Source organism: Aplidium turbinatum, chromosome 12 (assembly GCF_918807975.1).
Source record: "Aplidium turbinatum chromosome 12, kaAplTurb1.1, whole genome shotgun sequence".
Lineage (NCBI taxonomy): Eukaryota > Metazoa > Chordata > Ascidiacea > Aplousobranchia > Polyclinidae > Aplidium > Aplidium turbinatum.
In genome coordinates, this window is record NC_137483.1 from 10,717,257 (window position 1) to 10,743,259 (window position 26,003).

Sequence of the window (26,003 nt, forward strand, 5' to 3'; positions counted from 1 at the left end):
TAAACGTTTATTTTCGTAATTTCAACGTAAAATTTAATATGTACAATGAAATCCATGTACAGTATAGCTTGCAGTAAAGCTTGATCTATGTTTCAGAAGTGTACGCTATACAAACCTAACAGCTAATCGTCATATTTCCCATCAATCCAATGTCACTAAACGTTAAATCAACGTAAGAAGATCTTAAAAAGATCAGTTTCTTAACAACATTAAACCCAACAAAGCAAGATTCATGCTTGATAAACTACCAAACCTGACAAGTGACAGTATGGTAAACAAAAACTAAGACGTTTTATACACCAAAAACAAAAGGCATCAATAACTTGATACTGGTATAGGTAAATCATGCCAGTACTAAGCATAGTAGTAGGACAATAACCGTGACTAAACAAATGGATATCACAGCATAGATCCTAAGTCAATGATGTCATGCAGTATTGCAACCAGATCTACACAGTGGAAAACACAGCATTTATGGTAGCTCTATGGTGCTTCACAAAGCAACACAAAAGTATATTAAACGCATAATAATAGCAGCCTGGACGTTGTAAATTCGTAAAACATAAAAGGTTCATCGGAGGTTAATACATAGGCTACCCACCCGGCGCGCATACTGGCCCTCCTTTTGCGATAAATGTTTTACCACGTAAAAACGGTTCATGCAAGAAGCTGATATCTTCTGACTTTGTTTGAAGTTTATCGGGGAATATTTAGACAAAAAAATGTTCAAAAAATACCAGGTAGGGGTAAGACGCGACAAAAGTAAAGTATGTAGAAACATCAGAGGATGAACCTCTTGTCAATAAACAGCATAAGTAGACCAGCAGTAGACAACTTACTGCAAGAAATCGAAAGCTTATAACTTTCAAAACAGGCGCTACAGCCAAAAATTCTTCCAACATACAAAAATAAAACAGAAAACAACAAAAGGCATTACAAAGATTCTTTTCCAACAGAACCTTTTCCTGTCAATTTGCGAATTTTACGGTTACTTGACAGTGTGGCAGGCGCATCTTTGCAAGATTGCTTGGATTTAAAGATGCTTTTTTCAGTGTGTGAGCAATCTTTAATGTTTTGTGCTCTTCTATAGAATACAATCTTTTCACGTGATCAAACAGTGGTGTGCAGATTTCTCCAAGAATGTTCTCATGACCAGCAGTAGGAATATGCATGCGATTTTTGTTGACAAAATTGTTGAATATGTTTTTGAAATTGTGGGTAAAATCAAAAAGTAGAAAGAGGCGTTCGTCCGGCTTTGTTGGGTGGACAATACTGTGTGAAAGTTTGCCTCCACACAAGTCCATGAACATCTTCCTAAAACAAATGAATTGCAATTAGTGCTCCACAACCACTGTTTCTTACCAGTCAAGGTATACACCATGCGACGACGGATGCATCCAACCACTGATGGTTAGATGTTACATTACATGTATCTTTAAAATGTGCACCCTCCTACCATTTTCCATTTAGTAACGGTACTTTATCAACAGCACTAGTAAATTGTGACAGTCTAATACAACCCATGACAGATTGTTCAAACAAATAATATACTGTAAAATAGCAGCAAAGCACAACTATTACGGTTATATTGGTACTATAGGCTACTATACGGTACATAACAATTGAGGAAGTTGTAGAAAAAATAAAACTGCCGCAACAATTTAGCATCCGCAAAAACCATACAATAGAAATCTTAATTTTTTTCCTTGTTCAAAAAATCAAACAATTATGGCACATATTTAATGTCAAATTAAAAAAAAATCTAAATCAAAGATGGAATTACCCGTTCAAAAGTTCATACCATAGAGGATATTTGATAATATTTTAATGTTGTCCACTGGTCTAGTCTGCTTAATTCACATGCATTGTAGTTCAACCAACAAAGTTAATGTACCTATTATATTATTAACTATTATATATACAGTAGGCCTAATTAATTTACATACCTATTACAAACATGATTGTCAACAGATACAGCTATCACGACCAAAATGTCATGCAGTGCCACCATTATCTTGTTGAACCAGAAGCGCTGCAACTTAGTGTCCAATTTGTTGACAGGTATCAAGCAGATGACATCCTTATATTTTCCACATTTTGACTGCACCATCAATGTGAGAACCGTCTTTGCAGAAGTCCCATCTTCAGTAAGTCCAACAAAGGCTCCATTACTGTACTCTATTCTTTGCACTGTATAAACCTCATCTATCATCAAAGTGACAATTCGCTCTTCGTTCCGTAGGGAAGCAGTGCGTTGCTTTATGTACTGCACATCAATTTGTCCACCATTCACAGTGTTTGAAACAGAAAGCTGTTGAAGTCGTCTTATAGAAGGCAAAATAAAAAAATTCTTTAATATCTTGTACAAAGAAGTGCTCGTCAGCTGCCACATGTAAGACACAGTTATTAAGTTGCTGGAGTAACGGCGTCCTTGTTTTGCCATTAGAAGCAGGTTAAGCTGTTCACATATAAACAGAATTAGTGATGCATCTGAATGGCCATTATCTCCGCAGTCAGGCAGTGTCTCCGCTGATAGATAGTTTTGTAATGCAGATACAGCAATGCTGACAAAATTTATACGATTGCTGGTATTTTTAGAACCTTGTTTATCCATAATAGATTTGCAGAAAGCTAGAATATTCGCCAATTTAGAGGTGGTTTTCAATGATTGAGACTGCAGCAAATGCCTATACAAATGTGGTGGCACTACAGCCAAAGAAACAAACGCAGCAACTTTCAAGCTCTCAGTCACTATAACAGATCCAAGCAGCTGGGGGCACTTGCAAAATCCTCAGCATATTTTACATAATGAAAGACAACTGTGGTTTCTTTAAAAACAGTTACAAATCCAGAAGGTAGATGAAGATGCGCATCTTTCAGTTTGGCTGTAAGTGATGCAAAGTTATCAAAAACGTCTTGCTGAAGCAAGCGCTGATTTTGCTGCCGGATTCTTTCATTTTCCACATATCGCCTTGCTGGCGCAGTACTAACAAAAGTAGCACGGGCTGAAGAAGATGGTTTCGAAAGGTATCCTGGCAATTCTGGAAATACTTTTGAAACAGCAGTGGACTTTATGCGTAAGCGCTTTAACTCTTGCGTGTCTCTGGCAAGACGTCTATTCTTGCGAATATCTGAAGAAACCGGTATAAAATCCTCTTCGTGAAATGTTTTGCACACATTTTATGTGTATCTGACACAATCCAATCCTTACGAGGAATAGCTTTAACCCAACTTTCTCGTAATGCTGCATCTTTGGTAAATCCAAATAATGTTGTTTTAGTGGTATCAACTTTCATAGTAGAGAAGTAACCAGCCTTGCAACCAGGCACATAACATTTAAACCCCATAGTCTCAGAAGGAAGGTATTGTTTTCAAAGTAGAATATGAAATTTTACTTGCAGTAAAGTATTAGCCTGAAAGAAATAAAATGTACATAGGCCTACTACTAATTATTATATGTAAAATTGTTCATATGTGTCTTTCAGACCCTGAAAGTCACATGGAAAAACTTAATCCTATCAGTTGTGTCGGAGCACCTAATCTAAACTGGATGCCACCAGTGAGTAAAATGACATCCAATTAGTAAAATGCTGAAATGGGTGCTTATTGGCCAAAATGTGCCGCTTAATCACAATTGTGGGCAGTTGCTTTCGCAATGTTGGCCGATAAAATTATTTAACTCGGTTTTTCTTTTTAGTGCAGGGCCAATTTGAAGTTCCAGTCCGCCCTTGCCACTAGGTTACCATACCAGTTTGTATGCTTCTATGTGTATCGTAGCATGATCGCTGGCAATTTATTTCTCTTTCATTTCAATGCTTATATCAACCACTTTGCCCCCGCAAGCGCTGATCGACGAGGCGCGTTTTCAGTACGGTAAGCACGACGCAACTTTTTGTTGCTTAACGTTGGAACAGCGTTATTGGTCGTATACAGCTTGTATGATTTGGTGAATTCCCTGAAGCTTCTGTTATCTATATCAGAAATAGTTTGGCTTCAATAAATCATCGTTATGATTCTGTTTTCTCAGCGAAAAGCAGGTCTGCTTACAAGCAGTTTCGAGAAAAGTCTGTTCAAACTGGCTATTCACATTCAATGAGCCTTTTCACATTGATTCAAGGCCTGGACACGTTGAATCCATGTAAAAAATGCTGATTACTCCACGACGGCTAGATTAATCAGCGGAAATCGTTTCACATGAGTTCACATGCTTTTGAGGAGTCTCAAAATTGAAGAAAGCTTGTTTGTTCACAACTGGTTTTAAACAAGTCATTTTACGTTGATTGAAGGCCTGAATACGTTGAATCTATGTAAAAGAGGCTGATTTACTGTTTGAAGAACAATATCTGCCATTTGAAGTAGTTTTATATCGGTTTACAAGACCTTGGTACAGCCCAAAAGCCGGCAAAGATTTTCCCCCCAAAAAAAACGCCGCTGCGTAGGTTAGCGAAAACGCCGACGCGCAGTGGTTAATAAGAATCTCTGCATATTTAAAAAAAATGTTTCAAAGTAATTCTTTACTTCAACATGTGACATTTTTCATGGCATATAACTCGGGCATGCCTACCCTAGCTATAGGCCAGGCCCACAGTCAAACTTTCCGTTCAGTAGACAGGAGGGCTACTTCAAATCACATTACCATCGTATTAGCCAAAAAATTCACCAGAATGCACCTGCTGCACCCCCTGAAACAAGTCAACCTTAAAAATAACTGAAACTCTTTATACAATAAATACTGCCTGACCAGGCTACTCCAGGTAAAAAATTAAGACACAGAAAACCTATCCGAAGACCATGCTAGCTGCCATGCTTCTATAACAAAACCAACTGAATTGAATGTCTTTTGTTCACGTTATGGCACAATACAGTTTCGGGAGAGAGTTTGCGTTCTTGTAGCCTACCAAAGACAGGCAAGACACAACAATACAACAGGGTTGAGCATTATCACTATATTATAACAATATATTTTACAGTTTGATTGTTAAAACTATTTGTAAATATGTAAAATATATTGCAATAATGCTCAACCCTGCTGTATTGTTGTGTCTTGCCTGTCTTTATTTCACAAGGTTATCTAAACTTTTACGTTGCAAAATACCGTAGCCTATCCTACTTGTTTAGCGATTTAAAACAAAGGCCTTTTGAAGACTTATTTAAAACTCACTTTCCAAGCCTTAAGCCTGTCTAAATCAAACAGGTCAACTAATGACAAAAACCAATCAATATTCATTCCAATTTCCAAAGCAAAAACATAGCTTACGCTGCGTAAAGAACCTTGCAAAAGACTTGCTTTTCTTGCGATTGCGCGCTAGACAAAGACGAGCGATGGAACGAGACTACTAATGTCACTTCTCGCTTACGATAGAAAAAGCTTTCTCGTCCGCGTACTCTATTGGTCTGTGGGCTGAGCATTATAACAATATATTTTACACATTTACAAATAGTTTTAACAATCGAACGTTTACGGCTTAACTTTAAGCCCTCATCAGGAATATGAAAATAAGTTAATTAAAAAATGCAATAAACTTCAACTTCTTGAAGGTAAATTTACTTTAGGAAAAGGCAACAACATAAATAACTACAAAAAAATGTGCACCACAGAGAACGTAATATATCCAGTAAATGTTAAAGAGAATGGACGCGCCTCCAGCAAATAATTGTTTGTTTAAATTTGGGTTGTAGCGTTAACAGTGCTTCCTGAATTTTGGTGTCAAATTGGGATTTGCCTTTGCGTAAAATTTTAAATGAGTCAGCAGAGAATTTTTGATCTATGCAAAACGAACACTCCATGGTATGGTCTTTGATGGCACCTTTCTTCAACCCATGGCGACCTTTATACAGATCGCCATGCTTCAACCCTATCTTAATACGAGCTGTTTTCGTACTCGGTTAGCACGCCACGGGCTATCTTAGTCCCGGGCTAATTAATCGCTAATAACGGGAGCTATGAAAATCACAGAGCCAAAATATTTCACAAGATAATAATCATGTGTATTGTGCGTGTAGAAATTAAATTTTTACCCAACCAATTTATTGAAATAAATTGTTTAAGATGAAAAGACGTCAGAAAGTCGGTTTTCATTCTATTTTCCCAAAAATAGCTTCAAAATTGAAATTTTTAAATTATAACATAAAGTAATGCTAAACCAAACAAAAAATTACTTTCGCTCATAAATATAAGGCAGTTTTGGGCGTTTTTACATTTCAAAGTAGCTAATTGCAGTAGCCTAACATTTATAGGCTATTGCATTTACATTAAATTATATATATCTAGCATTGCACGAAAATGTCTAACCACCTGAGACGAAATGGTTATTGTGAAGGGCAGGAAGGTAAAAACATGACCAGTGTAGGTTTAAAAAATTCCCAAAGAACAAAAACAAAAAGTATATTTCCTTTTGAGAAATATTTCACTACTAGAGTGGGGCGTCCTCATTAAACCCCGTATCGCTACAGCTAGGGTTAACTCCCTAAAGTTCAGATGCTCCCGTACTCTCGTGGTGTAGCCTATAACTGTATACGACATTTGAGCAGAGAGACGAAGGCGTCTGGGACTTTAATTGAAAATACGAACTAATTTTGAATGTTTTGTAAGTAGGAAAAACGTCCACATCAAATTTACTGTTTACAAAATTAGTGTTTTGTTTCAAACTGTCTTCGCACTTATTTGTGTTGGCAAATGGAAAGCTAATTCTATTTAGCCATACTTGACGAAAAAGTCGAGATCTGCAGAAGATTGCGAGAGTAGATGTAGGAATGAGGATGCTGATGGTGCTAGTAGCATAGGGTTCACTAGGCCAACTTGTGATCTGATTGAGAGAACGAATCCTGATCTATCGGAAACCAGTGGGTTGTGGGCCGTGAGTGCCTTTAAATATTAATCAAAGGGATGGGTATTGGCCTATTGTCGCAAATCACTCGGCCCACATTTCTGAATTAGCCCTCCCCTAAATTTTTTCTGGGTGCGCTACTGTGTACCACAGTTGCATGCCGCAGATGTTGATAAGCCCCATTTGTGCATCAAGAATGCGAAGCGCCCAACACCCGTGCGAAGGCGATTCAACCGTGTACCCAGGCAGGTCGGCTGAGCTCCTTTCCTGGTGGCATGGGTCCAGCGTCGGGGACAAAGGTGTGGAGTCTGGAGGTGTTGTGTGTTCACTCCTTTTACCAGGTATTGGTGATCCAGGATGAGGCACTGGTGTTGTGCTCCAGCAAAGATTATGATTGAACAACAAAGGGGCTTCTCGATTTGAGGCGTTTCTTTATTGCCGGTCTAGTGATGTAGCTGTGGAGCGCGTGGTGTCGCTCCAGTGACCGGCGAGCCAGGGAGAGTGTGGCAGCTCTGCGGAGAAGCTCAGCAGGGGCGATGCCTCAAAGAACTGGTAAAACTCAGTAGATGTAGGTTTCAGGCATCCCGATTGTGGAGCAGGTGAACATGAGCACTTCTTGCATTACAATATGGAAATAGATTATAAGCTACTGCAAATAAGTTAGGCTACACCAAAACAGCTTTTTCAACAGTTTGCAGTTGTTATAAGGCGATTGAAACAGTGCGTGATATTTGAGACAAATTCTGCAATAATTAAATATTTATTTCAATGTCAGCAGTGAATGACAATGACATTGATGATCAGTGGCGTACGCAGGAATTTTTCAAGGGGGGGGGGGGCATTGACAGTAGCGTAGCCAGGAATTTTGAAAGGGAGGGGTTTTGACGACCGGCGAGCGAAACTCGACGGCGTTTTCGCCTAAGACGGTAACGCCTAGAACATCACACAACTAAGGCGAAAGAGCCATGTCAATTGAGTTCTGTCTTTGTCATAAGTTACCAAGGGGGGTGGGGGTGACTTGTATACCTGGGACTGGTATATAAGTCCCCCCCCCCCCCCTTGGTAACTCATCACAAAGACAGACAATTCAATTTTCTCTTTCGCCTTAGTTGTGTGATGTTCTAGGTTTTTCCGCTTAAGACGACACCCAGCGACAGGGGTCTGGGGGCCTCTCCCAGAAAATTTTGAAAAATTACTTTAAATTTGGTGCATTTTGAGAGCATTTTCAACAAAAATGTGGGTATGAATATTCCTGTAAAATGGTGCTGTCAGGTGGCATAGCAAAAGGATAAGATCATGTTTTCTTCGGCATTTTTCGAATATAAAGCTAAGTCTCTATGTTTTCTTGTTGCTAATTCCTGGCTGAGATGTTTGAATATTTGATATTGGCAAAACTCGCTCTTTTAATGCAGTTTTGTTTAAAATTAGGCAATTTGTTTTTAGACTGAAAGCATCATTTGTAAGCTTATAGAGACTGAAAGCATCATTCTCAATATCGTGACGTGACACGCGTGCCAAAAGGGGGGTTGTAACCCCCAAACACCCACTTGGCTACGCCACTGGCCATTGATATTCCATACGTCTTCATGATATCCCAGTATGGTCTTAGTTTAGACTTTATCCATTTCTTTCTCACTTTAATAGGCTTTCAGAACACTATGCTACATTGGCATACCTGGGGTGGGGTAGGTGGATTGGGCCATGTATTTCGTATTGGCTTAGTCTATAAAACAACATTGTTAATTGCTTTGACAGTGCAATCCAAAACATAGGGGCATGGTCCAATGCCCCCCCCCTCCCCTCCTGCGTACGCTAGTGTTGATGATATGTTGCTTTGAAATCAGCTACGGTGCTGTTTTTCCACCTCCAACAACACAAACAAACCTGATCGACTAAAATGACTTTAAATTTATTAGATAAGCGAGGTTGCTTTCGAAAGTTATAGGCTACATTTCAACCATAAACAGACCGTCCAAGTTCAATCTACCCATCAGTATCAGAAGAGCTTCAAGCAATAGTCTCGCAGTCGAGAGTCGAACATGCAGGCTCGCAGTCGAGAGCCTGCATGTTCGACTCCAGCCACCCGCACTTGCTGTTGTTTCTCTGGGCAAGAAACTTTACGATAATTGCCTCTACCCAGTGATCGATTTCGAGTAATGGGTAGTACCAAATTTAAGTCATAAGTAGAGTAGACAACCGGAAACTGACATTGCCGTCGGCTGCAGCGTGGGTCAGGTGTACGTCGGAAGGCGTACACCGATGCATAGCGCTCAAGTCCGCTTTCCGCAATGCAGGATAAAGATAAACAAACAAACAAACAACAATATCTTCAATGAATAGGCCTATTCATCTATTAAGCGAGTAGTGAGAGTTCCAACCATGAAACTCCAAAGAGCACCAGTTCGACACCGATTGAGAGCATTCGTCTGAATCTTGATTGCTCTCGTAGTCTCAGCGTTGTTGCGCGGGCTAGAATGTAAGCTATGAATGAGTTCAATTTCGCAAGTTTGTAAAGTTTTAAGATAGTGGTGTCGTTAATTTGGAAGAACAAATTTGATTTGGTTGGATTCGTTGAGGTTGCTGCCTTCCTAACTCTAGACCGCTGGGCTGCATTGACGACGGCTAAATGTTCTCTTAATTTAGTTTCTGTCAGATGCTTCAAGAGCGCTTACAAATTATGTGCACTTAACACTCCGTCAGCTGCGGCGGCCTACGGGTTGCATATACGCCTACGATTAAGTGGGACGCAATAAACTGACTGCCAGTATTATCTACGTGTCTTAAAAAAAACTTTTAACAAATTGTTTATATTTCTATGCTGTTTTAATAATATCTACTGTATCGAGTCTTGTAAGGCCTTGTGCGTTGCTTTCTGAAATGGCTCTGCCCGTGGTAGAATTTCTTTCAGGGGTTTGTTTTCCAAAGAGTAAAATTACTGGAAAGTATTTTCTTAAATTATCTTTCAGAAGATCTTAGGTATTGATCTTCAATACGACCAGTTTCATTAAAGTCTTGGTGACATATTCCCTCCAAAAATTTCAAATTGAAAACATCTCCAAATATATCGAAAGCATCAGGTAGATTGGTAGATGGTGCTTTGGTGTGCGATCTGAGTTATGCTATGACGTCACAAGTTGTGCAACGAGGCTCTTAACAGACTTTACAGTATAGTAAGATTTTCAAGTTACCATTACCATATTTTGAGTTAAAGCTTGGATTTATTGATGAGACACCAGACACCCCAACCCTAACTTAACGTCTAAACTCTGATCAAAACAGATCAAGCTAAGCGACATTCATACTTTATTGTATGCAAATGATATGGCGTACCAAAGCGGTTTTAAGATGCGAAGATCGCATACCGAATCAATATCAGGTAATATTACATATTCACAGTCGGAAAGCACAAAGTTTGACAAAAATTATCCTGTAGAAAGTGCGAGATAAATTAGTTTTCATCAAGATGATGTGAGACAAGACGCACTCAGCAAACAAAAGCCATCCTTTTTCTGCACACGTTGAATCAAAATCAAGATGACGAATTTTGCTGTCTGGGATCACAATGCAGAGTTGAAAGCAAACCTTGTTTACCCCTGGACTACGTTCAAGCCAAAAATTCAACTTTCTCAATGAAATTAACTGGCAAAGGAAAGTCGCTCTATTTAAGGGGCTCCGCCATGGACCAAAATGTATTGAAATGATCCCAAACTCGAGCCAGGCTCACAACTCTGCAGTGAATATCCAAGCTAGCAAAATCAGTCCTTTTTACAGTGATTTAACGTCTACACACGTTAAGTCAATGTAAAAAAGACTTATTTTGCTAGCTAGGCATCAAGAAAACACTTTTGTTGCGCACTTCAAGACGACAGGAATGATATACAAATCTTTGCTCACAGCACAAAACTTGAATAAATACTCCAGGTAGTAAAAAAGGTCCTTTCTTTATTGCAGTCATTCAACGCCTATAAATGGATTTTGCTATCTGGGACAGCAGTAGGACGTTCCGACCTAAAAAGGCGCTTACTCGGTTTTCAAAAAGAAATTCCAATGCAAAAATATAGATCTGTTTTGTGCAGTCATTTTTACAAAAGTCTTTTACGTTTAAAAATTGGTTTGCCTCCACGTAAACGTAACATTGAAATACGTTGACAGTTCATTTTTCAAAACAACTAATCACATACAGGGCGGCAGACCGTGGAACGTGGAGTTAAAAATCATTTCCTTGATCCGTACACAAACACTGCAACAACCTTAATGAAAAATTGTGGAAAAATATCACTTTTTTTCACTTCAAAACACTTCAATCTGCGATAAGAAAAATTGAAAATGTGTAACACAGTAAACTACAGTGTTTTAAATTGCGCACTCACTTCATTTCAGAAAGATTCTTTCTGAACGAAGTGAAAATTTCAATCAGGCCTGGTGACTGCATTAATATAACAAAACATATTCATCCGCAGCAGTTTAGTTATCTTTAAAAAGTACTGTTCAATCACTGCACGTCTGCACATTTAACTAGCTCAGCAAACATTGCAAAGCTTTTGCAATTGAAAACAAACATAATTCTCTATATTATTTCAACAAGGTTTAGATCTCAATCAGGTGATAAAAGCATGAAAAAAATATTGATAAACTTTGTTGTGCAAAAGCTTCGAGAAGGTCAGATCTCATGCAGCAAAATCTGTCATTTTACATGGATTCAACGTCTGCAGACGTTGAATCCATGTAATAATGACAGAATTTGCTGCCTGTGAAATAATAACACTTATCTTGAATAGAAATGGTCCATACAGCATTTTAATATTTCTTCAGATGAAGCTTTGGCGCTGTGATAAGTGTTTTGGTGGAAATACTTGTTTGCACTATTATCAACGTTATGAAAGCTTTCGATAAGAAATTGGATGAAGAATGGAACCTTAGCATTTGTGGTAGATGGTACAAGAAACGAACTGTAAACAAACATCACTTCACGTTTGAATACAAACAACAACAAAAAATATAAAATAATTTAAACTAATCTCAACTGTGGTACAACCACATGTGCCCAACATCCCAGACAGCAAATCAATCGTTTTTACATTAATTTAACGTCTGCAGACGTTGAATTAATGTAAAATACGGTTGCTTTGGTATCTGGGCTACCAATATTTGAAAAACAATCCGCTGAAAATCAAAGTAATGCTTAAGAATGCAAATCAACACGTTTTACGATCGTTGCTTCAACTCTATCAAATATTGATTGGATACACCTTTTATTGCAGTTCAAAAAAGGCACAAAAAGAGTAAGACATTGTTCGCTTCAGAAAATGATCTTCTCTTGCACTACAGGGTAGACCTACCATTTACATAAAAAAGGGGCATACTATTTTTAGCGGGTATTCAACTGGAGTGTGGTGTAAATACAACATTTTACCGTACCTCGAAAAAAAGTTCCTGTAATATATTTGCGACTCCTTGAATCAGCTTTGCACTGTGATAAACGCCTAGAAACCCAGGAAATACAGTTCCATGTATTTTTCACTACCTCTTAAAATGACCTACATCTAGACGACTACGAACCCTAAGACCGAAAGTCAGAGCTAATAAAAATTCTTCACTTGAGGTAAAGCTGAACTTGCTTGAACATAAAGAAAGTTTAGATCAAGTAAATCCCCAAGCTTGGTAGCGCTTTTTGGAGTCACAAACTTCCATGGTGACGTCATAGAAACCCATGGGGGTCTTCTTGCCCTCCATGCAAGTCGTGGATCCAACATTTTGAATTTGCCCGGTCTGAAAAGTCGAGAACGTTATTTTTTGTTACTTTCGAAGCAAGCACGACACACCGAATCGGAGGAGATTGAAATTCGACAGCCGATGATATCTGTGAGTTGAAAAAACTTCACGTTCAGTAATTGTGCCTGTGTTGGTGGCAGAAGCATGCGCGACTGTCAATATGGAGCCACATCAAACTTTTTTCGATTTCAGGATGAATATTCACAATCCTTTGGTTTTAAGCCTGATTAGTTTCTTGGCACCTTCCAATTTTTTTTCTTGTAAATTAATCACGTTATAAATGCAGCGACTGTTAAGAAACTGAACCAGGAAGGAAGCGAGGTGGGATGAGAATGAACGAAAGACAAAATAATATGGGGAAATACTTATTAGACAGAGTTTTTTGACAGATGAAAAAAGCTAGAAGGCTGATATATGCCAATATCAAAAGAAAATGATAACACCAAGAAACGACATTGAACTGAGATAAATCAAAGGATAACATAAGTTGAAGAACATTTAGTCGGAATAGTATTTAAAAAAAACAAAAACATTCCAATTACTTTGAAACGAAAAATCATGAACAAAGTAATATTGCCAACATTAACATATGGAATGGAGCAGAAACAAAGTTAGTCACAATAAAAAAGAAAATTAGCAGCATACTGAATGTAAACAGAACGATAAAATTAGAACTAAAAACCTCAGAAAAATACCAAATATCAAAAATGTTTTTGAAATTGAAAAAATGTAAAGTGGTATTAGGCAGGACATGTAGCAACAATGACGGACAAACAGATGAGCCAAAATAACCATAGAATGGACACAAAGGGATGCACAAAGAACTAGAGGGAGACTAAACAGATAGCGAGACGATGAAGAAAAACATAGTACCACTTGAATGAGAACAGCGAAAGATAGAATGGTGTGGAAATATACATCGAGGCCATCTACCAGCAGTGGGATGACCCGTTGATGATGGTAAAACTTGCGTTTACAACTCGCATTAAAGCAAACAATTCAGATCGTGTGTCTTCCCATACGCAAATGCTAAATCAATTCATAGTAGAAAAGCTGACATAGTTGTAATTGCAGTAGATGCAAAACTATGCTACAGCACCCAGGAACAAAAGGTCACAAGGGTCAAATAAAATGTATGACCAAACGATTCGCTGACCTCAGCAATTATTTTCCACATATGACGAGGAGGCACTTTCGACGTGACCGGGACACAAGGCTGTGTAGTCACGTGAAGGTTTGACTCTACAGTGGCCAAGCAATCATCTTCACGCATGCGCAGTTCGCCTCTAGAATTCAGCTCGAAAATCTAGGATTGGAAAATACACTTGTTGTAAGCGATAGGCACATTATTACTGAAAGTAGTCGCCAAATTAAAAAAAAAAACATTTACTATTTTTTCGTTTAATTACATTTCCTGTGACCTTCTTTGTCGGTCATAGTGGGCAGTGGCGCTATATCCGTCACTCTGTTGTCTGTGATCTAGCTGAGCCAGTGATACAAACGATCTGTTTTAGCCTGATGCTGCTGGTTCGCTGTGGTATAGTAGCGGTTTGTCACTACCGTTCAGAACACAGTTCGCTAGTCATGTGCAATGACGAGTGAAGTTATGTACAATGACGTCATTGCACATGAGTAGAGATCTGTGTTTCGAACACTAGTGACAAACTGCTACTACTACAACAAACCTGCAGCATCATGCTGAAGCTGGTCGTTTGTATCTGCACTTGTGAAATAAACAACGATCGTGCTGCTAAAAGCAAAACTCAATCTATTTCATAAATCGTGCTTACACTTTCGTGTAAAGTTTATTAATCCTTATTTCAACCATTTTCAATAATCTTTTATGGTGGGAAACTGATACCAAACGATAGCTCCATGAAAGCATTTCACTACAAGCACACATGCATAAAACAAAAACCAACTTTACAAACAATCAATACGAACTGTTTTGGTAGGATATGCCATAACCTAGGCTACCTGTACGTCAAAGGATTGCTAATTTTAAATATCCCTTCAAAAAGTCGTAGTGTCTTTAGAAGTCCGCCCCGATAGCTCAGTTGGTTAGCGCGTGACTTCGTAAACCAAAAAGCTTCAAGAGCAAGCGGCGCTGGTTCGACTCTCGGGGTGTGCGCTTGAGCAACGCACGTTAAGGACTGCTCTCCATTCAGCGGCATCTAATGGATGGAATAATTCCTCGGCAACAACACTTCAATAATATCGGAAACTTTACTCTGTCAATCTCGGTTCAAAGCCTCGACAAGTACGCGAAACTGCCAGGATTAAGCTCTCAAAGAAGCTTTCCTAGTCCGAAAAGTCAATTAGCTACATTTTGGGCTTTTAATTTTTTGGTTAGATTGACAAGGCGTTTCAATCATTTTGCCTATTATATATCTTCCAAAGTAATTTAGTCTTTGGGCAGTCATCCAGTTACAGGTTTAAACCTTTTTGAGATAAATTCAAAGTTCGACAAATGAAACAAAACCCGTACCTAACTAACAATCATAATTCTCAGGTTAAATTGCTTGGCATAAGTAATTGATGAGCTGAACATACATATGACCATGACGCTTTTATGAACAAATAAACGAATGAAACGTATTTTACTTTCATTGTGGACACGTATTTTTCTGGAAAGGCTTCAGGTTAGATGACTAGCAACGACACAGAGAAGCAATCAGTCCGCTTTTACATGAATTCAAGCGTTTGCAGACGTTTAATCTACGTAAGAAAGAACCGATTTTCTGACTGACGTTAAACTCACAAACGTAGACGTCACGGTAGGCACAATTGCGAAAACAACCGTGGCTTTTGACGCAAAAAAAAGAACAAGTCTAAATGATCTATTGAGCAAACAGAAATAGGATTCTACCGCAACAGAGGACAATGGAAATTAAACATACATGAATGGGAGGCTTAAAAGAGACTCACTTGATTGTCAAAGCCATGACAAGAATAAACACCAATGCGTCCACCGGCTGTCGGGTTGTGTGAATAGTCCAGACATGCGTTATTCCTTGCTTTGCTTTTAATCTAAAAATGGTCAAGATTTTTGGTTAAATCACAATTGTCACACAAGAGTCGCCGGCCATGCTGATGGTAAAGTCACTCATTACTATCAAGAAATTGGTGGGCCAAGGTTCCTTATCAAGGCACATATGGGCCATGTAATCCGCTCTAAATACAGCAATAACCTAGCTAGCAATGGTTAGCAAGATGGCTACTTTTGAATACCGTGCTGTACATTCTTTTGAAAACTTAAGTTACAAATTTTTGTTAAAGGTAACTTTTTTTAATCATAAGCATATACAAGCAAATGTTCAACGACATGGCATCCAACATATTATAAAGAAATAAACTAGAAATTGTGCATGATTTCAACTCTTCATGTTTTTTAGCAGAAGACGTTCGCGATTTCCGTGCCGCCATAGTTGCTTGGTTTTATCTGCTTATTAGTTACAAAGTACTTTCAATGATACGGTCGAGTGAACATGTAGCGTTTTCTTTGCATTGTGGGAAGTAGAGTAGAATATACCATCATACTGGGACAATACGTTTTAAAAGCAAGCATACTGCAGCATACGCTGAGACTTCAGTTTAGACACATATTCTACATAAACTAAAGCATTAAGCAACATAGTTAACGCGATGTTCTGCTCACAGGCAATTCCAAAGTGACCATGGTAATAGAATACCACAGGAGAATACTTGATTTGTTGTGATAAAGATTGCCATCGGTAAATTATATTTTCACGCCAATCAACTGAGTGATTCAATAACTGAGTGATGACAATAATATAACATGACAATAATAACTGATAACAATTTTCAACTGAGTGATGTTGCCTTAGCTTTTTCCGCATCCTTTCGTGAAACCAACAAAGTTTCAAAATCATTTCAAACAAAACATTTCACGCATTGCATGACGCTTTGTGACGTATTGGGCGTTCCAATAACGTAAATATGTACGAATTGGTTAAAATAGGAGAAGCACAACAACATGAAAGTAAAAGCACTAACATTTTAGGCATAGTCTGGTGCTGGCAGTATCGGTATGGAAGATGAAATTCTCTGCTAAAAATGAAATTATCTGTACGAGAAGTAGAAACGGCTGAAATCCAAGTTAATATATAACTATCTTGGTATAGTTAGTGCAAAAACAGGACAACGCAGATTTACCAGGCGACTTATTTTGCATACATTCCATGTTTAGCGACGTGAAATCATCGCCAAATAGGCTAAAATAACTTTCCTTGAAAAGAAATCGCAGCGCTCTACACAATCCCAGGATGCAAGTCGACTCTGAGATAGTCTTATGAGTATTTTTTCGTTGCGAAAATAACATCCAGTAACAACTCCCAGGCAGCAAATAACAATAAATAGATAAAAAAAACTCACATTTCCGAAGCGGTTTGGCCTGTCTTCGGGAATGTAATGCTCAGGGTGAACGTTATCCAAGTACCATTTGAAGTCGTGGCACTTCAACCGATCGCGGAGTGCTTTCCTTTCCGAAACGTCTCCATATTCAGTCTAAAGAAAACAGATTTGCAACAGTCGATTTTTGTTAAAGATTGCATTCACTTTTGGTGCATGACCAAATTAATGGCGTATTTACAAAAAAAGTGCATTTAGTTCCCGTGTTAAAGCGTTCATTTTGCCGTTACCAGCACTCAACGTAATCCAACGTTGTAGATTGTTTTTCTACAGCACAGCTAGCAAAATTAGTCTGTTTTGAATTAATTTAACGTCTGTAGACGTGCATAACGAAGTCTTTTTAAATTTCAAACTAGTTTTGTTTCTTCACGCTCGAATTCCATTCGTTTTGCTTTTTCAGTCTGTACTTTCAAAGTCTATACATTGCAATATACATACCGTGTATACAGTACACGTTAAATCAATGGAAAGAAACAAAAAACACCATTCGTCACAGCAAATGACTGGGGATCTGTGTTTCCAAAAGCTAGTGACGAACCGCTACTAACACAGCAAACCCGCAGCATCAGCCTAAAACAGGTCGTTTGTATCTGCATTTGTAAAATAAACAACGATCCTGCTGCTAAACGCAAAACTCAACCTATTGCAAAAAAACAAAACATTAAACTAAGAAGCCACTAGTGCGTAGAGTAGACGATGTTGAAACGATGCAAAATTGTCAACTTTCGCGAGCTAAGAACAAAACCAATCTTGCCAGTAAATTAACATTTACTGAAATGTATCACTCGCATGAAATTTTTTGACAAGTTTTGTTTAAAACAAAAAAACTATACGGGCTTATTGTCACATTGGAAATTGTTTTGGGCAAATTCAAAGTCGTCAGATTTGCATTGTTAGCGACGTAAAAGAAACGTTGTATTTGCTGAGATTGTCACCAGAGCAGCTGTGGAGTCGGAGGTATTTTAGCATGTCCACAGTCGGAGTCGTCAAAAAAGGTCGACTCCGACTTCACACAAATCGATAAACAGTAAAATTTTTGCTAACAATCTTTTTTCAAAATATTGTTTTTCTTCTTTGTATTGCGCTCTAAAACATTAGGCTACTAGAAAAAAGTGTTTGTTCTTGCCAGTTTTTGTGAAAGTCTCTGTTTCAATTGCGATCACAACTTAAGGGTAATTACTAATTAGCCTACATTTTAAAAATATTAAAAACAAAAATATAAAAAAACTGGCAACCCTAAAAAATCTGGCAACACTGAAGTCGGCCAGTTATAAACCGAGGAGTCGGAGTCATATATTTCTCGCCCAACTACACAGCCCAGATTATCACTCGTGTATAAGCCTTGAATCTGCAGACTGAAAAACCAAAACTCATGGAATACGAGCGTGAAGAAACAAAACAAGTTTGAAATTCGGAAACACTTCATAATGTCTTCCAACGTGCTGTTACATCAATTCAATTATTTGGAAAAGCTGCACTTTCATTTAATTGCTTCCATAGCCATCTTAAAAGCAAACACACACTTACATCTTTTTCCGAAGGCGGTAGACGATTGTAAAAAAAGCGTTTGTAATCATCGAGCCACACTTCGGCAACTCTTTTCACGTTCTTCCATATCGAATTGCGTGAGTATGTATTGTGGTCACGTGATACGTGACCAATATGAGAGCAGGGATGGATGAGCATTCTGCCACCGCACATCCAGGCCTAAAGAAAAAGATACAAGGATTACAGAAAGCATGACCAAACTGAACGTGGTAAGCAATGCGAACCGTGTATTGAAAAGACAACCTTATTCATCAAGATGCCCGCGTATGCCATGATGTAACATGGTTAAAAGCAAGCAGAGCTAAATTATACAATACGGGTTGTGAAAAACATGTATTAATAACTACACAGGAACACAATGCATTAAGAAAAGCAACAGCTTTTAACATTCGATCACAATGTATTCTGAGCGAAAATAAGTCTATGCACAATTGCACATGGTTTAATATTTCTATAAGTTCAACACATGACATCATTGGATGAAAAAAGGTCTTTATTACATAGTCTTGCTGTTAAAGACTTTTCCGAGTCATTTCCAGAAATGTTATTTATGACTTGCTAGATTACATAAACTTGTAAGATCAGTGCAGTGGTTAGGCTAGAGTCTCTCTACGTTGCTGACTTTAGTTCATTTCTAAATGGGTTTTCACACAAACTTTAAAACAGAGCAGTGACAGTATTCTTTGTATAAACCAGTAAGAATAAGTTAGTTAGAGTAATCATCTCATGGCCAAGTAAGGTCATATCAGAAATAGGATACGGAGTCGAAAAGAAGTGCAGTCGCTAAAAAAACAACAATAAATAAATTTTCATACTATAAGTAATATAGTATGCGTTTGGTGGTTGTGCAGTTTATGGAATCACGTCGTGAAACAAATTCAGATGTGACAAACCCATACGAATCAATACAATTTTTCAAAGTAAAAATACCCTGAAGGACAATTCAACATTTTCTCCTCCCCACACGTCCATCCCAGCATCATAGTTTCCGATGTGGTCAAAAAAGTCTTTGTTGATGGCAAAGAGTCCTCCAGAGATGGTTGGAGTCTTAATAGGCTCCGCGAGGTTCTTCCTCTTCGCTCGCTGGGATTCGGACATAAACCTCCAGCGGAAGTAGAGCTGCCATGTGAAGCCTCCAATGCTTGGTTCATACGCTCCGTAGTAGTATCTGAAATTCGTGTGTCTTTAAGAAGATGTTTCTTGTGCTTTGCGTGTGCTTAGTAAAGGAACAAACGCACCATCACCCCCCCCTCCTAGTGTTCGGTCATACCAGGATATCAAAAAGAGGATACGAAGGCTTTTATTACGTCTGACAATAGAAGATCTTCTGTTTACCTTAAATAATCTCTGTTTGTGGTAAAATGACAATTGGCACCGATAGTAATTTAATAAATCTTGTTATTATAATGTGCATTGCGCTATTAGCACCAAGCCTGGATATTCACGGCATGCTCACTGCTCAGGTTACTACCCGTATATTTGCTTTACATCTAGCCTACTGCAAAGGCTTTGTTAAGAAAAACAGCTTACTGGTAACTTTTCAACTGTCTTTCCAAACAAGTATTCTTTAAATATGTTCTACGTAACATTTGCTAACTGTCTTCTGTAGCTGACTGTACCAGCTGCACTACAAAAGTTTCTGCAATTTAAAAAACAGCATGTTTAACGCGCTACAAACTACCGCCCTGGTAGTATCGTGAGAATACGGTCATTGCTGAGAGTCTTCGTATCCCCTTCTTTAGATATCCCTACTGGGTCATACCCGTACAAAGTATAGAAACCGGAATAAACTATCGTTGGTAGAAAAGAAGGCCTATAACAAGATTAATCTAAACAGCAAGAAACAAAACCTTCATCATTATTATTTACTTGATAGGAATCTGTCAAAAGCACATTTTCATCTTTGATTCTCGTAAAAACTACCGGCTAACATTCTCTGGTATCCTACCTGGAGATACGGCCTTGTCACATTTTGCACACTCTACTAGATTTAATCAAGTTTTAGGAATTGTTTAAATACAATTTTCTAATAATTTTATTTAAACGCTTTTATATTACAAAAATCTTTTATATTATTACGAGTCAGCAAAAAGTAAACAAAATCTTAGAAAATTTCAATCAGACTGTAGCAGCAGCGCTGGTCAAAATGTGACAAATCAGGTCGCATCTCCCGGTAGCCATGGTTCAAAATTGCTTAGACTAAAAAATACCTAGTTTTCTAGTGCACTTTCGAGTGAGCCACGAAATTTCATGCAATGCGAAACCAAGACGGAACAATTTTCGGTCAAAACAAAAATAATTTCAATGATCATTTTTTGTTTAGAACCCCCTTCACTTTCTCAAATTTAGGAAAAACTGTACCTACGTGTACACTAATGCATGAAATACTTTACCAGAAAGTACAATAATAATTAGAAGCAAAAAGGGTTCATAGCGAATTATAAAAACACGCACTTGAAGGTATTTGAGTCAATGTCATCCGTAACTGGGATAGCGACAGTGGTATTGTCTTCCACAATCGACTCCAACAATGGTTCCAACCATCCAGTTGTTGTCTCACAATGACAATCAACAAATGCGACCACTTCGCCTGTAAAGGTAGTTTGATGATTACAGTTACTGCAATCCAATCCATGGAAGACTGAAATCAAGAAAGGACTTGAAAAAATAGGCAAAAAGCAGTCAATTTAGTCTAAAATTGACTCAATCTTGTTTGAAACTGCGTTGTTGTTACGTCACACTCACTTATTGAAAGTGGTTAAGGTTGTTTATTCAATACTTTCAATATATTTTATGCAATGTCACACTTTCGAGGAAGCTTGAGTCAATCTTCGACAAGTTTTCAAGTAAGCTAATTGCTACAGTATCTGTATCAAAAGAAATCCAATGATGCGTAAGACCAACAACAGTACCGGTAAGAAAGATGTTTTAATACCGAGTGTTAATTTTTTGAATCAAGCGTATTACCATAAGCGTTTTATTGCGAAGACCATCGTCTCCGAAGAAGAGGGATAGCCATCATCATTACAGTGCTGGTAACTTTTAGAACAAGCGTGAAAGGAATACAGTTGCGAATTCAGCAACAAAAATCTGCATTTTTTAAACTGCAAGACAATCAATATGCGCGGACCTTGGCAACTCGGTACGTTGGGGCAACAAAAATATCGTTGACTTCATTTTAAGGCCGAAAGCAATTTTATCCCAGAACTAATACATACATCTTCGTTTTTGTTGGCTTGATGTTTTTGTACTAGAATGTATCGTGAAATTGGAGCCGTTACAATCCATTCTCTGGCATGGCGCCTTTCTGGTTACTATCGATTTACAGAAGGTTAGGATACAATCAATTTAACACCATTAGTGTCCTGAAAACTATTTTCGGTCCTAAATTTTGACGCGTTTACACTTCATGGGGTGTAATGACACAATACTTAAACAGCATTAACAAGCCAAAATTCACAGGGCCTATTTGGCATGTTGCGACTTTATCTCCGCAACATTTCTGTCAATCTACAAAGAAAAAAAAACGTTGCATATAAATTCTTGCCAAGACGAGCATTATTCGAATGTAAGAAAGATTTTGTCTATGATAGGATATAGGATCCACGCAGATTTTTGCTATTTAATCATAATAATGAATATTATATACTGCAAACTATAATATTCGTTTTTCAACAGTCCGTTTTTGTTAAAAAAAAGATTTACGAATGAAGAAACTGCAAAATCACGCGGCTCTGGTTCAACTCTCGGGGTGAGCGCTTCACTACGCATTTCAAGGACTCACCATTCAGCGGCACCTGGTGGGTGGAATAATTTACAGACAACAATACTTTAATAATCGGAAACTTTGTTTCTCGGCAGCCGATTTGTAGCAATCGGAAAGTTTGTTATCAGATTCGTAGACTGTGCCAATCAAATTGACACAAATGTGAAAAACTCTGATGGAAAATTAAATAAATAAAGAATCCTATTCGCATGAAGCCCTGTCAATCAGCACACGCGACCGGCGTCTGCCGTTGCGTTTTAAAACAAATGTAGGTTTAACCATACTGATTAGCAATGTTGAAGAACTCTTTCTGCGCAACTTTACCCAAAATACCACTACGTACGATTCTACGTGATGACGCAAAACCCTGGCCATTTTTTCGCTTTTCGACTTCATTTTAAACTTGATAAATTATTCAGAAAAAGGATTCATGTGCTCACGAAGGCCTACGAGTGTCACCAAGCATTAGACCAACATCAGAAACAGCAGGAGACACTGATAGGACAATCTAGCATGAATAATTCATACGAGTACACAAGACAATTATGTTTGACCTCACGCTGGTGCCAGTGCTTGTGGGCTGTTTGGCACCTCCCACATAAAACAAATGCAAAGCAAATTTGCGGTATTGGTTTACTGACGTTATTAAAACGCTAAAACAACCTGAACTAAATCTTTAAGTTGACTTCAAATGGCGTCTGATTGTGGTACTAATAATTAACTTAATTGGCATTAGACCTATGTCGAGTAAAAATCACTTCCAGGAAGAAATATCAATAACGATTGTCTAAGATTCTTTGTATTCTACATTGCGTAAATCATAAAGAAATAGAGAGTAAGTGCACGATTTTGAAATAAAGTTAACTTTGATTAAAGTTTCGAATGGAAATGAAAAGTTGGTGGCTGCATGCTAAGGTACACGAGCTCCATAACAAATCACTTCCAACGTTTCATCTGTCAACATGAACTCATTGTATCTCATAGATTTCCGGCACGCGTCAAGCTCGATTTTGCGATAGATATAAAAGTGACATTTTTGCAAAAAAAATATTAATCAAACACTCTTCTTGAACTCATACAAATATATATCAAGCGCAACCATCGAAAAGACAACAAACAAGCTGAAATTAAATTTAATTTGCTCTCGGTGAGTGTTGAACTGGCGTCCTTTCAGCACCGTGCAGGCGGTTTCATCATAAGACCTCGACATGTTGCAACATGTTGTTATTGAATTTTTGATTTAACGATTAAGCTGCCAAACGGGATCAAGTTTGATGCTGATGAAAGCAGATTAAGCAAGCAGGTTCGCATATGCTTCAGCAGCTGAATTGGTTTATCGCTATTAGTTAAACTGACAGCTTCCCGAAAAGCAACAAATCTCCTCTTTGCATTGATTTAACGTCTTCGGACGTTGTTAATCGACGTTAGTCAATCAGATGTCTTCAGACGTTGTGCAAGACGTTGAATCAACGTAAAAAAGACCAATTTTGCTAGATAGGTTTTACCTGATGCTTGAGCGAGGCCCAGCAATCTTGCTCTCATGAGGCCTTCACGCCTGGGAGCTCTAATCAAGTGCACTTTAGGTAGATTGACTAAGTACTTTTGCAGAGGTTTCTTAAGATGAGCTGCAACGGAGATTCGGTCGTTAACGTTTGTGAAGGTTGTTTCAAAGCAAAAAATTAGACTTTCATCTTTGTATTCCAGCTTACCGGGTTGCCATGTAATAAAGCAATGTAATAAACACAACATTTGTTAAGTGGGTCGAGCCCAAACCTCCTGTTGTCTTGACGGTGTTGGTTAAGTGCAATAACTAAGTTTGGTTTAAAAATCAAACACTACGTTTCGGTGGTAGAAGATTTAATATGAAAACTGTGACTTACGCATGTCACTGTAGTCATCAACTAGAATGACTTCTTTCAACAGAACATCGGGTGTTGTGTGGAGAATGCTGTATACAGTGCGAAGAAGCGTGAACCATCCTTCATTGTAGAACACAACTATCACAGATGTGGTTGGAAGTTTTGAATAGTCGAACGGCTTACGCTCTCGGCACCTGAAAGCAAGAACTAACAGTCAGAGTGGCGCATTGAACTCGCAAGATTGATAAGTTTACTAAACTCGTCAGTGTGTTAAACCAATTAAAAATTACAAGAAAGTTTTAGACAATGAAATTCAATAAAATGTTTAACTTAGTCTAGCAACTTTTTTAAATATTGATTACGAGTGACTTGGCGTTTATTGCTTATTATAGTAATTTAGGTTCTGCAAGAAGAAGCGACAATATATTTTGCTCGTCTGCGAACACGCATATTCGTAATTTGGCAATTTGGTATGCTATGGTCAAACGTCGTATAGACTATGGTCGTAAAAATATCTTTTCACATGATAATTTTTCAAAAATCTTCATAGAAAGGAAATTTATTACGTGAATTTTCACACATGGTGAAGAGGCCGAAGAGTCGTAACTTTCATGAGTTTCTTTGGAGTGCAAGCTAACTAGACTTCATTGTGAGTCGTATCTAGGCTTTAGGGCATCAAAACAAGAAATACTTATAAATGTATTTACAAAGAGATACTTTGAATAAAAATATGCAAATACTCCATAAAGTGAAGAAATTGATAAAAAAAAAGGTCTTGGATTAGCACTTAGCAAGCATTTCTTTCCGTGAGAACAATTGCATCTGAAAATTGTGAAAATAATAGCGAAGATGTTATGTGATTATCGATTCTAAAACAAGACAATAATGAACTATTACTGCCATAATTAGACCTAGTTATTGTTGCTAAATTATGTCCTTTCATAACTTGTGTGCTCGGCGAACACAAACAAAAATTACGGAGACGGAGATTTTTTTTCTTCCAAAAACATTTGAATCAACTTTTATGCGTGCCATTATATTGAACAACTATTGACCGTTGGTAAAAAGTAAAGCAAAATCAAAATGTTTCAAAGTATTTGCACTAAGCTTACTGAACAAAATATTCAACCACGAAAATAACAAATAATCGTGTTCGCACAAGGAGCATAGTATAAAGCGATGACTCGACAATAATAATTGATCATTAATATTTGAGTGACTTTGAAAATGATTACCGGTACTTAGGACTGCAATAAATCGTCCATTTCAGAAAGCTAATAACGATATCTCTTGTAATGATCATAATTGCAGCAATGCAAATCAGTTAATAATGGTGTTGAACTTTAAAAAAAATATTCAATATACTTACAGGGGGTGCCTTGCATCTTTTAAAGTGCGATGCAAAGAAATTTTACTACTTAAGTATTGGTTAATTCCATAAACTTCCAAACTGCTAGACTGCCGCTTTTTTTCTGCTTCCGTCAAGTTTACAAATATGACTCCTTCTCCGTATTGTCCGATTCCATTGGCGAGTTCTGAAGGTGGCCTTATCAGTGCTGGCCTGTCGTCAAAGGATTTGATCTTTTCCTGAAGTAGTCCACCGTTATCTGCTGCTGGAAATTTAAAAACTCTCGGTGGAACTACGTAGTGAAGAGCATCAGGTTCCTTCCGACTGGATACTTGAAGAGACTTGCCTACCGTGTAAAGACAAACCACTGCTACAACAAATATAAAAAGAACGGAAATACGCAGCCGTGTGTTTCGAGTATGCCACAATCGCCACATCTATGCCACTTTTTC

General features: G+C 38.0%; 2 protein-coding genes across 2 annotated transcripts; both read right to left on the reverse strand.

Moving 5' to 3' along the window:
• Positions 1-2,248, reverse strand: LOC145781394 (uncharacterized). The gene is made up of 2 exons (XM_082593187.1): positions 1,947-2,248; positions 1-1,314 (listed from the first exon to the last, which is right to left on the reverse strand). The coding sequence occupies exons 1-2, from the start codon at positions 2,210-2,212 to the stop codon at positions 969-971; spliced, it is 612 nt and encodes a 203-aa protein (XP_082449313.1). The 5' UTR covers positions 2,213-2,248; the 3' UTR covers positions 1-968.
• Positions 2,249-10,119: 7,871 nt separating this feature from the next.
• Positions 10,120-26,003, reverse strand: LOC145781248 (polypeptide N-acetylgalactosaminyltransferase 4-like). The gene is made up of 10 exons (XM_082593026.1): positions 25,573-26,003; positions 24,225-24,397; positions 23,850-23,969; positions 21,033-21,168; positions 19,509-19,746; positions 18,558-18,737; positions 16,995-17,126; positions 15,528-15,629; positions 13,756-13,905; positions 10,120-12,596 (listed from the first exon to the last, which is right to left on the reverse strand). The coding sequence occupies exons 1-10, from the start codon at positions 25,986-25,988 to the stop codon at positions 12,468-12,470; spliced, it is 1,776 nt and encodes a 591-aa protein (XP_082449152.1). The 5' UTR covers positions 25,989-26,003; the 3' UTR covers positions 10,120-12,467.